At 40.7% G+C, this 15,586-nt stretch overlaps 1 protein-coding gene across 1 annotated transcript; it reads left to right on the top strand.

The window, feature by feature from the left end:
- Positions 1–204: 204 nt before the first annotated feature.
- On the top strand, positions 205–15,196 carry lhx1a (LIM homeobox 1a). Its single transcript, XM_018700982.2, has 5 exons — positions 205–1,178; positions 3,088–3,311; positions 3,990–4,273; positions 6,148–6,313; positions 7,292–15,196. The coding sequence occupies exons 1-5, from the start codon at positions 1,009–1,011 to the stop codon at positions 7,669–7,671; spliced, it is 1,224 nt and encodes a 407-aa protein (XP_018556498.1). The 5' UTR covers positions 205–1,008; the 3' UTR covers positions 7,672–15,196.
- Positions 15,197–15,586: the final 390 nt, after the last annotated feature.

The following is a 15,586-nucleotide window of genomic DNA, read 5'->3' as shown; positions in this document are numbered from 1 at the left end:
GCTGCTCGCCCTCCGCCGCGGCTGCTTCTTCCAAACACATTCACTTACATATGACAGTTTGCAGGGAAATTCTTGACAATTGGTGTCTTGAGTGTGCGGCATAAATAGCAGGCAGAGCCCTCGCTGGGTTATGATGGGGCGGCTTGATGGTTGCTGGCATGGCGCAGCGCTGATTGGTCGGGCCGCGGCCTGACGTCAGGAGGCTGGGAATAAGGCTGGGCTGGAGGTTTAGGAGCTAGACAGTGTACTGGAGACCCAGCGCATCCCAGCATACACACGGTACTGGAGACTGAGGGCATCCCAGCATACACATTGGCTACTACCGTAGCCGCCAGCGCTTACCAGCCTCTCCCACCACCACAAGCTGAACACCCAGGACCATCTGACAGACCGAAGGGGGAGAACACTCTTTTTTTTTTAATCTTTTGGGTGTGTGATTTTGTTTCTCGCCGGGTTGTGAACAGTGGATCCGCTGCCATGTCAAAGTACACTGAATTATTTATAGGCGTGCGTGTCTTGTTGTGTGACAGCTCTGCCCTAAAAGCATTTTATTAGACACCTCTTCCAGCAGTGACTGGCATACGACGCTCTTCTTCTTGGCCGATGCGTCACTTCCAAGAGCGCCGGGACAACCAAACTGGCTCCGGTCTTCTCGTCTGAGCCGATCTGCAGCTTCCTGTGTTGAAATCTACATTTTGTTGAATTGCGCGTTTTGCTCCGGACGCAATAAAGGACTGGTTTATTTCTTTTTTGGCTTTTCCACCTGAAAGAGAGAGAGGACGCTGTCGCTATCCATTCCTGTCTGTTTTTTGGACGCTGAGCCTTTTTACGCATGCAGGGAGAAATCTGTGGTGACACCTGATCGACTGGCTTCTCCGCGCACATTGACCCGGGAGCTCCAGGCAAATCAGAGAGGGAGAAAGCAGATACTCGGTCAATGCCCGGCCTGTGCTGTTGATTTTGTTTGTGTGCGTGCTTCTTTTGTGGGGTTGTAGCCCAGCCAAAGCCATGGTCCACTGCGCCGGCTGCGAGAGGCCTATCCTGGACCGCTTTCTGCTCAACGTGCTGGACAGAGCCTGGCACGTCAAATGCGTGCAGTGCTGCGAGTGCAAATGTAATTTAACTGAGAAATGCTTTTCACGAGAGGGGAGACTGTACTGCAAAAATGATTTCTTTAGGTAAGCTCGGGGAAGGTGACAGAGAAACTCATCAACAGTGTGTCTGTTTGTTAATGTGTCTGCTTAAATGTCAGGAGCTGAGCAGTAAAAGCAGCAGTTAAACATGAACATATGCGTTTAGGAAATGATATAAAGACATTTTAGTAGTAACATAGAAGAAAGTGTTGTGATGACGCACCATGGAAAATCGACAGAAATACTACAAATATTACTTTCAACTTAAAAAAAAAAAACATTTCAGTCTTTTGTAGATTTAGTGCGGAACATAGTGATGTATCTTCAAGTTAGTTGTTTTCCTTATAAATCACCAGAAAAACAAACTTTACAAACTTAAAATAAAAATTAAATTCTAAAAAAAAAAAGCACACTAACACACTAATCAGAAAGAAGAAGTATCAAAATGTTGGCACGTCTGTAGAGCACCCACAGGATTACAACTATTTACAATCAACTCAGAGTCTCTATTTTACTCGTTTCATTTTTCTCTAAATAAATGAATAGACCGACCGGTCCGTGCCTGTGGGCGTGAATGACGACTTGGAGGCGATAAGCTTTGATTAAGAGCGAGTAATTAAAAGCTTGTTAATTTGAATTCTTATGCAAAACAACAACAAAAGAGAGGCAGCAACATTAAACGCGTGTGCACTCGCTCTCAGCGGGGAGAGGGGGCGGTTTGTTAGGAAATCGAGGAAATCACACTTGGGGTGGGTTTTTTTTCTTTCCTTCCTTCTTCTTCTTCTTCTTTTTTTTTTTTTTTTTTTTTTTTTTTTTTACAGCGGGTAGGCAGCCGGGGGAGCGCACAGGATCAAACCCCGGCCAGGGAGAGCCGCTGCCCGGTGTGTTTGCTCAGTCCGACTGATGCGGACGTGATAAGTGGATTTGAATAGTAAACTAGTTGAAAAGATCAAGTCCGCAGACAATGCAATCACAGACACGCAGTCAACAAGCAGTGCACACCACTCAATACACATTGTTTAAGGTGAAGTCAATGTCAGGGCTATAATTTATTACTCTAAAACCAACCTGCTGTGCCTGGGAATTAAAAGACCGCATCTATTTACACCGTTTAAAACATGTTGTAAATAGTTTTATATGGAACACAAAAAGCTTGAAAATGTAGAGATAATGTAGAGATAAACATGTCATAGCACAATAAAAACTAGTCACTTCAGCGGGTCTGTACATAGTTGTGCAATGGCTTCAGGAGGAAGAAAATAATATGTTATAGTTTTGTATATAGTTTGAAAAATCAAGATTGAGCGTAATGAATATAAAATGAATATTCAGTTAAACACTCAATAATACATTTCAAATTGTTGTGATTTATTATTATTATTATTATTATTATTATTATTCAAAATGCCTTTGATTCTGGAAATAGCACCAGGTCCAAAAGCTCCTAAAATGTGTTTTTGAATTTATGTTATTTATTTGACATGAAGCTGTTTTCTTTTGTCCATATTATGGATATCTGGAGTTTATAACCAATAGAGACTTATTTTCACCATTATTCTCTATATTCAAAAATTAGCTATTACACGGTTTATGATTCGAATTTAGACCTCAGTATTTTTAAAGGGTCATATAAAGGATTAGCAATTAAGTAAGGTTAGATGTCTAGATCTAGATGTCTGTTTTTTTGTTTGTTTGTTTGTTTTTTTGTTTTTTTAACACAAAAATGTGACTTCGAGTCATAAGGCTACTGAGTCACGTCAACAGCATGAAGCAGAAATGTTAATCGACGTGAGTTGTTGTACAAAAGACGGATAATTCCGTCCCCACCATCTCCGCCTTCTCACCAAACCTGGCTGAGGCTTGATTGTTGGTCTATTTAAACGCTTCAAAACTGATTTTTGTAAATATATATTTTTATGACAATAATAATCTAAGTCCATTTCCCCCCTTGCAGGAGGTTTGGCACGAAGTGTGGCGGTTGTTCGCAGGGCATCTCTCCAAACGACTTGGTCCGGAGGGCCCGGAGCAAAGTGTTTCATCTCAACTGCTTCACCTGCATGATGTGCAATAAGCAGCTCTCCACCGGCGAGGAACTCTACATCATAGACGAGAATAAATTCGTTTGCAAAGACGATTACATAAGCAACACCAATGTAAAAGACACCAACCTCCTCTCAGGTAGGCTACAGAGGAAACCCTGCGAGCGTCTGTGTGTGTTTGTGTGAGCACAAGGCGGAATAAATTGTGATGGATGTGATGTGTTCAGCCCCGCAGTGGCTTCATCATTTCCATGACCAAGACTTAGACGACATTCAGAGAGCAGAGCCGAACAAATATCATAGTGCATTGTCTATCGATCATTCTGATCTTAAATGTAGAATATTATCAGTTCAAGCTCTTTCTTTTTATCCCAGGTCAGATGATGATCTTTAATTGGGCCTGAAATACATATATGCTGTGTTGATCTTTTCCATTATCTGTTATGTACGATTATTATAAAGTTTGCATTTATTAATATTCAACTACCCAATAGAAGAGAAAATAACATAAAAAGGCTGTATATGCTCTTTACATTAGTTCAGTGAATATTCATCCGTCTTTTTACGTGCATTAACAGCGTTTTATAGGCTAAAAACTAAACGAGCCTTTCAGAAGATAACGTTTATTTTTTAAATGTCGTAGTTTGCATCACTGACTTCAGGTCATAGTTCGGCCACCTTTAATTGACTACTACCTCACTGCTGAGACCACATCGATAAATATAGTTTTGAAGAACAGAATGGATTTCACTGCAATGGTCCATGTGTTTTGGAAAATTGCTGTGGTTATTCTAATTATCGTATGTCATTTTTGTAGTAACGGCATGCAGCGACCCGAGTTTATCACCGGACTCTCAAGACCAGCTACAGGATGACGTGGTCCTAAAGGACACGGAAATAGCCACCCTGTCCGACAAAGAAACGGTTAATAACGAGAACGACGACCAGAACCTCGGAGGGAAGCGGCGCGGCCCGCGAACCACCATCAAGGCCAAGCAACTGGAAACACTGAAAGCGGCGTTCGCTGCGACTCCCAAACCCACCAGACACATCAGGGAGCAGCTGGCCCAGGAGACCGGCCTCAACATGAGGGTCATCCAGGTAAAGTAACATCTACATTTAGCATCCATACTGGGATCTGCGAACTCCCAGAGATCCTGCAGGAGGTCTAGTGTCTTCACCTGGATTACCCCCTTTATTTTACAACGAATGAATTAATTCACCTCTATATATCTATGAAGATAAATGAAGGTGTTTCTCAAACCGAGGACCACCCCCACCCCCCCAAACAGAAATCACAGTTTATATGACTGAATAGTAAATCATCGAATCTTCTGATTGTAGTTAAGATGGTCTGAATTATTATGGAAATAGAATTCAGGGGACACCAACAGGTTGAGGAGGTGGGCTCACGCCTTTTTTATTTTATAGGGTGTTACGCATCCATTAAAAGGTGTGATGTAACAGCTTATATTTTATGGAAAAATGTTCCTGCCAAGCTGCCAGACTGCCATGACCGTGCAGGCCTCATCCCATCAGAGAGGCTCCACCTCCCCCAGCATCAACTCCCCCCACATCTCCCCCTCTCACATCTTTCACCCCTCTTTAAAGGAGGCCTCTTCCCTTCAAACTGCGCAGTCACATTGAATTCATTAAGCCAAAGATTGGCCGACCGACGAGGTTGATTTGGAAACGGGTAATTTATATGGGTATTTTTGATTCTTGGCGCGCAGGACGGGGCAAAGTCGCCAACTGGCGCCGGGCTGCTGGGAGCGCTGGGAGCGCTGGGAGTCCTGGCACAGTGCTGCCATCACGTTTTGCGACCACATTTAGCCATGCTGTGAGCATTTCCAGCCAAGTGGAAAGGCAGAAATCTGTTTCAAGGGTCTTCAGATTGTTTCCTCAGAACTCTAAATCACAACAGGACTGCATCAAGTTAAAGAAAGAACAAGGAGCAACAAAGACAAAGGTCAACACATTATTATTATTATTATTATTATTATTATTATATGAGGGACTGAGACGTCCTTGTTCAAGTGCTTCCTTTTTTATGTGGCGCACGAAAGTATAGATAGTAAACTAATGTAAATTATACATTCATAGGCCAATATATTGCTAACCCTACACACCTGGAAAAAAGGTTTTCTTAAGTTTTATATTACCAACAGGTTTTCATGATTTTTTTTTCCCTCTAGAGTTGAGTGTCATAATGTGGATAAGACTGCGGGGCAGATCAGAGGTAAAAAGGTTTAGCATAACAGATTAATAGCGATAAAGTGAGAGTGACGACGTAGGGGTATCTAATATGTATGAGCATGAAGGGAAAAGGGAAGAGCGTAATTAAAGGAAGCCGGCCTATAGATTAGGAAATGATAACCTCCAAGAGCCTGGTAATATATTGGTAACAACCCTCCTATTAAGTATTAATTGGAGATTTTAAGCCCCCGCTGCTGTAGCCTTCAGTCGGAGTAAATGGGGGGTTAAAAGACCATTAGGGAGGTTAGATGTGACTCTCGCTCCTGTAAAGATAATTGGGCGCAGTCGTCTCCACCGCAGAGCCTTGCGGATTTAAGGCACCGGCTCATCACACACGCCGCAAAACACAGAGAGCGCGGTTATTTATTTAAGCCACCGTGGTGCAGGCGCCAAGGTAAATATGACACCTAATTACACTTTCTTTTGAACGGGGGAGAATTTACACAGTGAGGTTTATTTGCATATCCTAAAAAATAACAACGTGCCAATTTTTGTTTGTGTTTGTTAGTTTCCGTATTTATTCACACATTTCTTCCTCTTAAAATTCACACCAGCTCTCAGCCCCTCTCCATCTTCTATATGTGTCCCCTCTGCTCCCACCTCCCGCAAAGACTATTGACATGCAATCAAAATGGCGCCAGCAGCCGACTGCATCTTTTCTGAGTAACACGAAGTGACCCATATGTATGTGTGTGTGTCTTATGTTTGTGTGTTTCCAGGTCTGGTTCCAGAACCGACGTTCCAAAGAGAGGCGCATGAAGCAGCTGAGCGCTTTGGGCGCCAGGAGGCACGCGTTTTTCCGGAGCCCGAGGCGGATGAGGACGTTGGTGGACCGGCTGGAGCCGGGGGAGCTCATCCCCAACGGGCCCTTCTCCTACTATGGAGGTACAGTTACAGTTTAGCTAGTTTTGTCTTCCAAAGCCTTACTACACTTTTTTTTTTCCTTCTCCCGATTTTGTCTCACTGATTTCAGTAAAGATTTCATGTAACATATTTGTAAAATTCTTATTTGTGTGTTTCATATATTAACCTGTCATTGTTTACATTTTCTGTTCTATTTTATATTATCTATACCCCGTCAACCAAAGTGTTAAATAAGAAATAAGGCAATTTTATTTAGGTCTTTGTCATTAACTTATAAATGCACTGCCTCAAGGGAATAGGTACCATGTTAGGACTGTATACTGTTAGCTTTCTGGGCTCTTTTCACAGAATAACACTTGTTAATTTAGGACACAAAATTAAAATAACTTCCAATAACAGTTACAGTCACGTACATAGGTTGCAATGATCATGGCAAGTTTGGATATTCGGCCATAAGCCTCTAATGTTTTTTTTCTTTTTTTTTAAGGTAAAAGTGATATGTTATTCAGTTTGCGTCACCTCGTCCACAGCCTTTTGGAAATCAGTGGGCACTAAGTTAAATTTAAGTGAAATTACTTCACATCTGAGTGATTTGATACCACACACTTCTTCAAGTGCTTTGAAATATCAGATGATTTTCAGAGAATTTCATTTGTGCTCAGGCCTTTGTCTTTACTGCTGAAGCAAAAAGTCTAATAATATTCTGCTGAACTAAAAAAAAAAAAAATCAGTCTCAGTAGGTAGCATCGCTGATGAAATGGCCCCCACTTTAATTAATTTTGTGGCCACGTTGTTCTCCCCACCCAATTGCAGTTTTGATTTAAGTGTAACGTGCTCTGTGACTAATGTAGCACGGCGAGGGTCTTTCTCCGTCACTAATACAAATCAAGCTATGTATATTCAATGAATTCCTCAATGTCTCCGGAATTATTCCTGTACACCCATTGTTCTCAGAGCTAACACTGTTTTTTTCTTCATCTTCTTCTCTTGGATCTACAGATTATCAAAGTGAGTACTACGGCCCGGGAGGAAACTATGACTTCTTCCCCCAGGGGCCTCCATCGTCGCAGGCCCAGACCCCAGTCGATCTCCCATTCGTGCCCTCCTCAGGCCCTACGGGCACCCCCCTTGGAGGTATGGACCACCCCCTGCCAGGCCACCACCCCTCCAGCGAGGTGCAGCGCTTCTCTGATATCATGTCCCACCACCCAGGAGATTCTCCAAGCCCAGAGCCCGGAATTCCGGGGCCCCTGCACAGCATCTCCTCTGAAGTGTTCGGCCCTAGTCCACCCTTTACCTCACTGTCACTGAACGGCAGCGGATACAACAACCACCTGTCCCACCCACCCTCGGAAATGAATGAGGGCACTGTGTGGTAGCTTTTTGAGAGAGCAGACTTTACTGGCAAGAGATTCAGTAACGGAGGGTGGTGACGTTTGGTGGTGTTGGGGGCTGGAATCGAGAACAGGGACATGGATATCAACAGGGTTAGGGCAACACCATTGAATCATTATTATTATTATTTTATTTTTTATTTTTTGGTGTTTTCATATTTATTTATTTATTTTCCCACATGATTTGTTGATCTTCTTTGTGGGGAAAGCGTATCTGGCATAAAAATTATGCTCAAAAACATTGTCTTCAGTATTGTGTTTGGATGTTTCAAATGCTTCTTTTGTCCACTCTCTTCATCCAAAACTGGACTTACAAAAAAAAAGAAAAAAAGAAAAAGAAAATAAAATTTACAAAAAAAGAGAAAGAAAGAAACTGCTGAACTGCCCCTATTCACCCCCTTTCTTTGAGCCCCTCGGGCACCATGTCAACCCTCCTGAGTCCTGTCAGTGGCCCAGCATAATGACCAAACCCTCTAACACTCAAAGGTGGCGTGGAAAACAACCCTTTCGAAATCTCACATAGTATGTTCTGAACACGAAAACATCATTAGCTACTGTCAAAGACTTCCTTAGCTTTACAGAGAGAGAATAAAGGGGCTGAGGATTGGTTGTGTGCTGACCTGGCATTGTAGGAAGGCTGAGCAGCATTCAGACTATGTTCGAGGCACTAGACGTGTCCCTTGTATTTATTCAGAAGCTCCTCAGACCTCTTTGCCTCTCAAGGCTCTGCCATATTGACACTTAACCTTTTTGACACTATGTTTTCAAAGGCCAGAGGAAATGACAATTTTTCCTGTGTTGTTTCCTCTTTTTTTCTTTTCTTGATTTTCTAATTTCCACCAAATCTGAAGAAGGCTGCCTTCAAAAGGCAAACAGTAAAAGCCTCTATGGATTGCAAACCCTTTATTTAAAATGGAAGTGAACTTGAAATGTTGAAATGAAGTCTACCTTCTAAAAATCTTCTACTGGGGTTCTAAATATGGGACTTAGAACAGTCAACTGTTTACGTAACCTATTAAATTCAGGAGTCCAGAAGTCTCGAAAAACCATGTTTTAGAACCTCTTGATCCATATAAAAATGTTCCAAGCAACCAACCAAACTTTTCTATTGATTTCATTTATATTGTATGGAGATAAAAACACATTTGCTGGGGTTGTGGTTCACTGTGCTAGTTTGTACAAGATGTTGTTTACAAAAAAGTTTTAAAAAAGAATAAAAACATGAGTAGACATTTGCCAAATTAAAAAAAAAAATAGCACAAATACTGTTAAAGTGCTTTGCACCATTATCTGCAGAATGTGTTGAGACAAAATGTAAGTGTTAAAAGGAGTAATTGACTTCTTAATTTTTTAGTCTGCTGATGATACATTCATAAAATTGTTAATATAACATACTTAGACAGGTTTTATTTTTGTGTCTTCAAAGGAGAAAAATCCAAACTATTAAAAACTGATGGTCAAATATGCAGCAAGTAGCTGCTACATCTCTTTGAATATCAAGCCCTCATGATATGTCTTTTAATGTTCCAATAAACCTAAGCTTATGTGACCTCCAGTGCATATTAGACCATTCACTGTATAAATACAACATGTTGACAAAAATGTGTTTCTAATAAAACTAGAAAATATGCTTATGAATTTTTTAAAACATATTTTCTTTGGAGCAGCTATCTTAGAGTATACCCTTACATTACAGTATATTATGTATCACACAGTGTCAGTGCAGCCGTACATCACAGGGCTCTCTGTGAGGTACTTATCAGGCCAGTGTCACTCATTTCATAATGAACGCTTTTTGTCTACATGTCTAATTTTCCATTCACTTGGAGTGTGAAATAATTGGCCTTTGCAGACATGGTGACAGGTAAACATTTGTTAATTCTGATTAATGGGATTCAGAAACATTGAGTGAAATTGAAACAGCAGTTGGTGGAAAGTGATGAAAAGACACACAAAGAAAAAAAAGAGACCTTGAAAGCTTTTAGCAGAGTTGTAGAAACATGATATAGAGTCATGCTTTGTACTATGAGTTTTGTGATGTTTATCTTAAACAGTCAAATATGAATTTTCTCTTTTTCACTGCTGCAGCATTGCACTAGATCCTCATGGCTTGCACAATTCATAGACAAATACAACAAGGGTTTGAACAACAAAAAATATTTCTGTTGATTTACCTTTTCTCTCAGCCGTGGAGGCATTTAGTGGGCTGACTTACTATGACTGACACAAGGGGGAGCGGATTCACAATTTATGCTGATGCCACTTCTTTCCCCAACCACACTGGCTCAGGCCTCAGATTTTTCCATCTAGTTACTCGAGTCCGTCAACTAATCATAAGTAGTTAGCTGTGCAAGTGTGAAGGACGATGATGAAATTGCCATGACCACACTATCGAGCTTGTTATGCTTTTATTAGCCTACTCCTACATCATTATTCCCTGCAGCTTACTGTTCTCGCAGTGCGGTCTGACGGCTGGGAGGGACCTCTCCTAACTTATTCGGTGAACATGGCCATAATAATAATCAAGAAGGCCAAACACTGAGGCGTACTTTTTTGCAAGAAGGATGAAAAAAAAATTATTCATACTTGTAGGGAAATGAGTTGGGCAGTGGGATTGTGGCTTCAATCCGGAGGAACCTTTATCCTCCTAACCCTTTGCGTGCAGTTAGGCTGTATGGCATCCCAGTTTTCTCCCCTGCCTCCAGACTGTAATCCACCATGAATTAATCATGGTCTTGAGTGTTAACCAAGCTTGGGGAGGTGGGGGTGGAGGGTCTGTGGAAGAATATAGGTCTATGTTGAGCCCTTGGGCTTAGCCCCCCCTGTGGTAACACCATGCACAGGCGACTGACTGCCCCAGGCCGTAGCTCTTTAAATTCAAATCTCCTATTGATCGCTCATCAGCTGTTGGTGCAAACTGACCTTGTAGTCTAACACTGGAAAAATAAAACACGCCTTAACAGCATTCAATGGGTTTTAAATGACATTTTAAATCTCTGAGTCAGGATGTTTGAATAGTCCACACACCCACTGGGATCCAAAATCCAAAAGTGTACTGTATGTGCATGTGTGTGTGATGGGAGGAGGTGATGGGGGGGATAAATGCTTAGAGGAAGGAGTGGGGGTGTACAAAATGGTTTACTTTAGGGTACAACAGGGGCCAAAGTATTGAGCCAATAGGAAGATCAGGCGCAGCAGGCAAACACTGAGATACTTGCATTCAAACTGAGAAGGGATTTTTTTAGAGCCCCTCTCCATATGAGAAGCATTTGGCTGCTAGTTTTAAATGCAGAGTGGCTCAGCTGGAAGTGTACCCTCTCTTCAGAGCAAACGTAACATAAGCACACAAACACATGGCACTGGTCCTTGTTTCTCCTCAAACAAACGACATGTGTTGGGGGAAGTCAGTTTCTTGGCCAGGAATGAGAAGATGCTGTTAATCAATGCAGTGGGTTGGTTGATCACTGAGCCACATTTCCCTGGCTCAATACTCAGTGAGAGGGTGATACAAAGATATGAAGCAACCTGATGAGCTGACCACTGCTGACCTCACTACTCTATACACCTTCTCACCCTTCTGTCAAACTCATAGAGCCATTTCTTTTACTATTAAACTAATGTTTGTGAAATTTTATTACATGTAATGTCTGTTGTCCTCTAGGAAGTAATTCAAGAGGGATTCAACCTAAAGCCAGAACAAGAAACATTTTTTCTACTATAAGCAGCCAAGATCCTAATAGCTCCTTACAAGAAAAAACGTCCTTTGCTGCACAGAAATGGATGCACTTTTCACCTGTTTTTATTGAACAGAGAAAGAAAAGTAGACATTATGATCAGCTATGGCCACCATGACAGAACAGAGAAAGAAAAGAGTGCCACCTAGAGAGTCAAACATAATCAACAGAAACTCAGCAGAGAAAAGACAACGTAGCAGATAGAGCCAAAAATGGAAATAACTATAAAGGAGTGTTCTGATGCAGATAAAGTGTGTGTGATAAAAGTGATTCCTGCATGAATAGAATTTGGTTTTCAATCTTTCTGTCTCCAAACACCTGACACAGCAGGAAATAAAACAAATGAAGTGACATGTGATGTGTTCCTGTGGCTCTGAAAGGAAAGATTTTATGTACGGTTTGGAAAGAATTATCAGTATTGTAGCCACAGCCATAGCCATGATTTTAGAAATTCTCAGGTCATGAGACCACGAATGTCCTTCCAGACAACAAAGACAAGATTGTTCTTAATATTTACACTTGCCATATTTAATCCTTGAGCTAACTTCTCTCTCCTTCTCCTCACAGCCAGGAATAAACTAGTGGAGAAACACTGAATCCCTTATTTATTTACTAGCATAAAAATAAATTGTCCAAAAATATTTGACCCTAAAGTCATTCCATCGCAGCTCTTAACCCTGAAGTTGAACTGGTGCTTTTTCAAAGTTATGTCATGTTATCACAGTCCCTGGACCACACTCTTTTGTGTTGGGTCAATAGTTCAGAGTGAAAAGCTAGTTAAGAATGTGCTACTGCAGCATGGTGGCATCACAGTTGCTCAGATATTTCAGAAAGCATATTGCTTTTAGTTGTATTACAGTTAAATGTTGTAGTTGTAGCTCACCAGACATTTCAAGTAAGCAAAGCTGCTATGGAGCAGGTTCTAATTTCATTAAATAATCTGGACTTCTATAGGCAGAGCCTTCGTAGAAAAATTAAGACAAAATTGTGAACAAAATGAAATAAGCACTGTATGTGGGAGCACTTAGTAATTAAGTATACAACTACAGCAGAAGGACAGGTCAGAGTGGACACCAACTAACACAAAGCCTAAGTATAGTACTGACAGTATAGTAAGCTTGTGCAGTGTTACTTGATTTTGTTACTTGCATTTTACCATTCCTTCCTGGCTGGATTTTTCTGTGTTTGGCATATGGTTTCATTATGTTTGATACTCCATTTAAATATAAAACACAACTGTTGCAATTTGGCCACTTACACGTCTTTGTTTTTATGTTCTTCAGAATTTACATATCAAAGTAATGTCACCAGATCTCATAACTGTCAGAGCTGACAAATGCTTCTAATTCAGCTATAAATGACAAATGAGTCCTCTTGTTATTACTGTACTCTAATCCATAAGCCCTTGCCCTTATGTGATGGGCTGCTATTGTTAGCCCCATACTCATGCAGTGAAAAAGACAAGGGGTAAAAGGGTGAGATATTAATAATGAGAACCTTATCCATCAGAAATACATCCCGTGCTATACTAACATACTGTAGCTACTTCAGCTAGTTAGCCTAGGTGACCTTCCAAGTTTAAACAAGCAGGCTGCTGTAGATACCAAATTTAGCTAGCAGCTGACATAAGAAAAACAAGTCAGGGTCATTACTATGGTCTTTTTTTCTAGGTAGCTAACTTGCACTCAGGAAAAAAAAAAGCTTCAGTTTAAACTTGAACTAATGAATAAATCATGGTATATATTGGGCTTATTTCTGCCCTTAGTGGCTTGCCCCTAAGAAAATGTGCACAAATGTACCTCTAATTTGCTATTCATAATCAGTATAAAACTGAATGTTTTACTTATAATTGGTATGTAACCCATTGAAGTACAATTTACATAAAGAAATTGCCCATGTAACAAACAATGCATTCATCCAGGGAGGAAAGTATACTCATTTAGCAAAGTGGAAAGTACTAATTTCCCCCTGGAGGATGTCCTGATGGTATGTGAGGTCTGTAGGTTGGCCTGATTAGCACAGAGCATGGAGTGTGTCTACACCATCTGACCCACTGAGTGATATTCATTTGTCATTCACATATTGGAGACCAACTGCTGTGTTTTTTGCTCAGGGCAAGGGTTTTCTCAATGAGTTGTTTGTGTATGATTGCACTGGCAGTTTCCCATTGTGATATTACATGGAATACAAACTTCAGTGCAAAATCTGTTTATAATTTACACAAGATGGTTGTTGCGTTGGTATATTTTCTTTCATGAATATTGTATTTTATTTCTGCTTAGAAATGCATTTTGTCTGAAATAGTGCTTTAATAAATATGTCCATCATTGTGTAGAGTAGTCACAGAGTTTAAAATAATTGTACCTACACATGGAACCTATACTTTATTTAGACAATACACGGATGTACTGAGTTGAGCTTGTCTCTGCTTTTCTTCTGCAAACAATTAGTTTGCTACCATTCCTTCATCAGCTCCCTAGAATATATACTGACTAACCAGACCCTTACCTAATTGTAACTGAAGCACACCAGTCTCTCTTCTTGCAGGTTGATGATTCCTGTCATTCCTGCATGCTCCCCTTTTGTGTTTTTTTTTTTTTTTCTTTTTTTACCTTCAGTGACTACCTGCCTGTTGCTGACTTCTTTGAATTTAGACCTTATTTAATCTTATCAGCTCTGGTCTTGAATTTTTTTCTTGATTATTGCTATTATGTATGCAACAAATCACACTAATAAGCATAAGGAATTAGTCTAGGGAATTTGAATCTAATCTAAAAACCAATACACATCTTATTGGTGTTCACTTGACAACAACAAATAGCCTCTTGATGATGCTAACTACAATATACCAAACTATGACCAAAAAGGAAACTTTGATTTCATCCCAGCAGTCCTGTTGTCTATGTGGCTCACCAGTGTGACTGACAGAAGTCAAACCTACCTCAGTCAACTTTGGCTTTTCCAAATATTTTTTAACATGTATTTTTGTCTTGATAAAGGGTCAATCTTGTGACAGCTTGGCTGGTTGTCCTCTTTCCAGTGGGTGTGTAGCCAGCTCATATGCTTGTCACTGCATGACCCTATTAGTTAGTGTGGGGGATTTAACAGAGGGGAATGGGATATAAGGCAGAGGATGTGAACCTCTGAGAACTCACTATATCCAGTGAGTGTGAGGACAAGGACTTCAGGAGAAGCAGCTGGGGCAACTGTTAATGTACTGGTGGAGACACAGTTGTCCACACTTTTTTTTCTTACTTCTAGTGTGCTTTAATATTTTCTAGGCCTCATACTCACTCCAATAGTTCAGGTCATAAAGACCTCTCCAGTGTTTTACATGGGTCTACTGTTTAGCCTAAACGATGGCTGATAGTGGACATCTGGAAACACTTCTCCTCTTTGTTGCTGGGGTAACCAAGGTCTTACAGATAAAGATGTAGACAAAGAGGTAAACTGAGAAAATACTGTCCAAATCCAGTTTCAGTCAAGGCTGAGCTAAGCAGAAGAAAGGACAGGAGCATGTTATAGTTATTAAGAAAGAACATGTGACAGTGGTAAGACTTGAGTGTCCAATAGGGTCTTCACACCTTTAAATTTAGAACAGAATTTGGCCTTATTTGGGTAATGTATGGAAAACTGTTGCAGCCATGTCACCAGCAGGGGTTACAGACTCCCTGTTGGACCCAACATCTTCAGAACTTTGGTGTAGTACTACTCTGGCTCACTTGACACTGTACTGTTCATCATTTTTTCATAAGGCACAGCTTGTAATAAATACATCTGCCTGAGATAGCTTAACTCCTTGTGATTGTCTTTACAACAACTCACAGGATTTTCCTTCACCCACACGGTCGGTAAGTTTACAGGGACAAGGAGTGCAGACAAGGGAGAAATACAGAGAAAATTATATATAACATTGCTGGGGTTGGACAGACAATATTAAAATAATATTCCTCCTGATTCTATTTCATATTTATGCTTATTCCAGGGCATTGCTGTGTTTGTTGTACTAGTCCATGTTGTGATGTTGAAGACACATCTGATGACCTTCTACAGCCGATGGCACTGTGGAAACTTCAGAATCTACCTGGAAACTTGCATTCTGTATCACAAAAAAATATATATGTTTACATGGTTTGGGATTATAGAATAATACAATTTTATAAAAA

This window comes from Lates calcarifer, linkage group LG21, assembly GCF_001640805.2.
Source record: "Lates calcarifer isolate ASB-BC8 linkage group LG21, TLL_Latcal_v3, whole genome shotgun sequence".
Classification (NCBI taxonomy): Eukaryota; Metazoa; Chordata; class Actinopteri; family Centropomidae; genus Lates; species Lates calcarifer.
The sequence above is the reverse complement of the archived record's forward strand: the minus strand, read 5'-3'. Positions and strand labels throughout refer to the sequence as shown.

Bases quoted from the DNA above. Each gene is read 5' to 3' on its own strand.
- lhx1a (XM_018700982.2), top strand. From the start codon at position 1,009: ATGGTCCACTGCGCCGGCTGCGAGAGGCCTATCCTGGACCGCTTTCTG. The intron at 4,274-6,147 runs GTAAAGTAACAT...GTGTGTTTCCAG, and splicing joins TCAACATGAGGGTCATCCAG to GTCTGGTTCCAGAACCGACG. The intron at 6,314-7,291 runs GTACAGTTACAG...TTGGATCTACAG, and splicing joins GCCCTTCTCCTACTATGGAG to ATTATCAAAGTGAGTACTAC.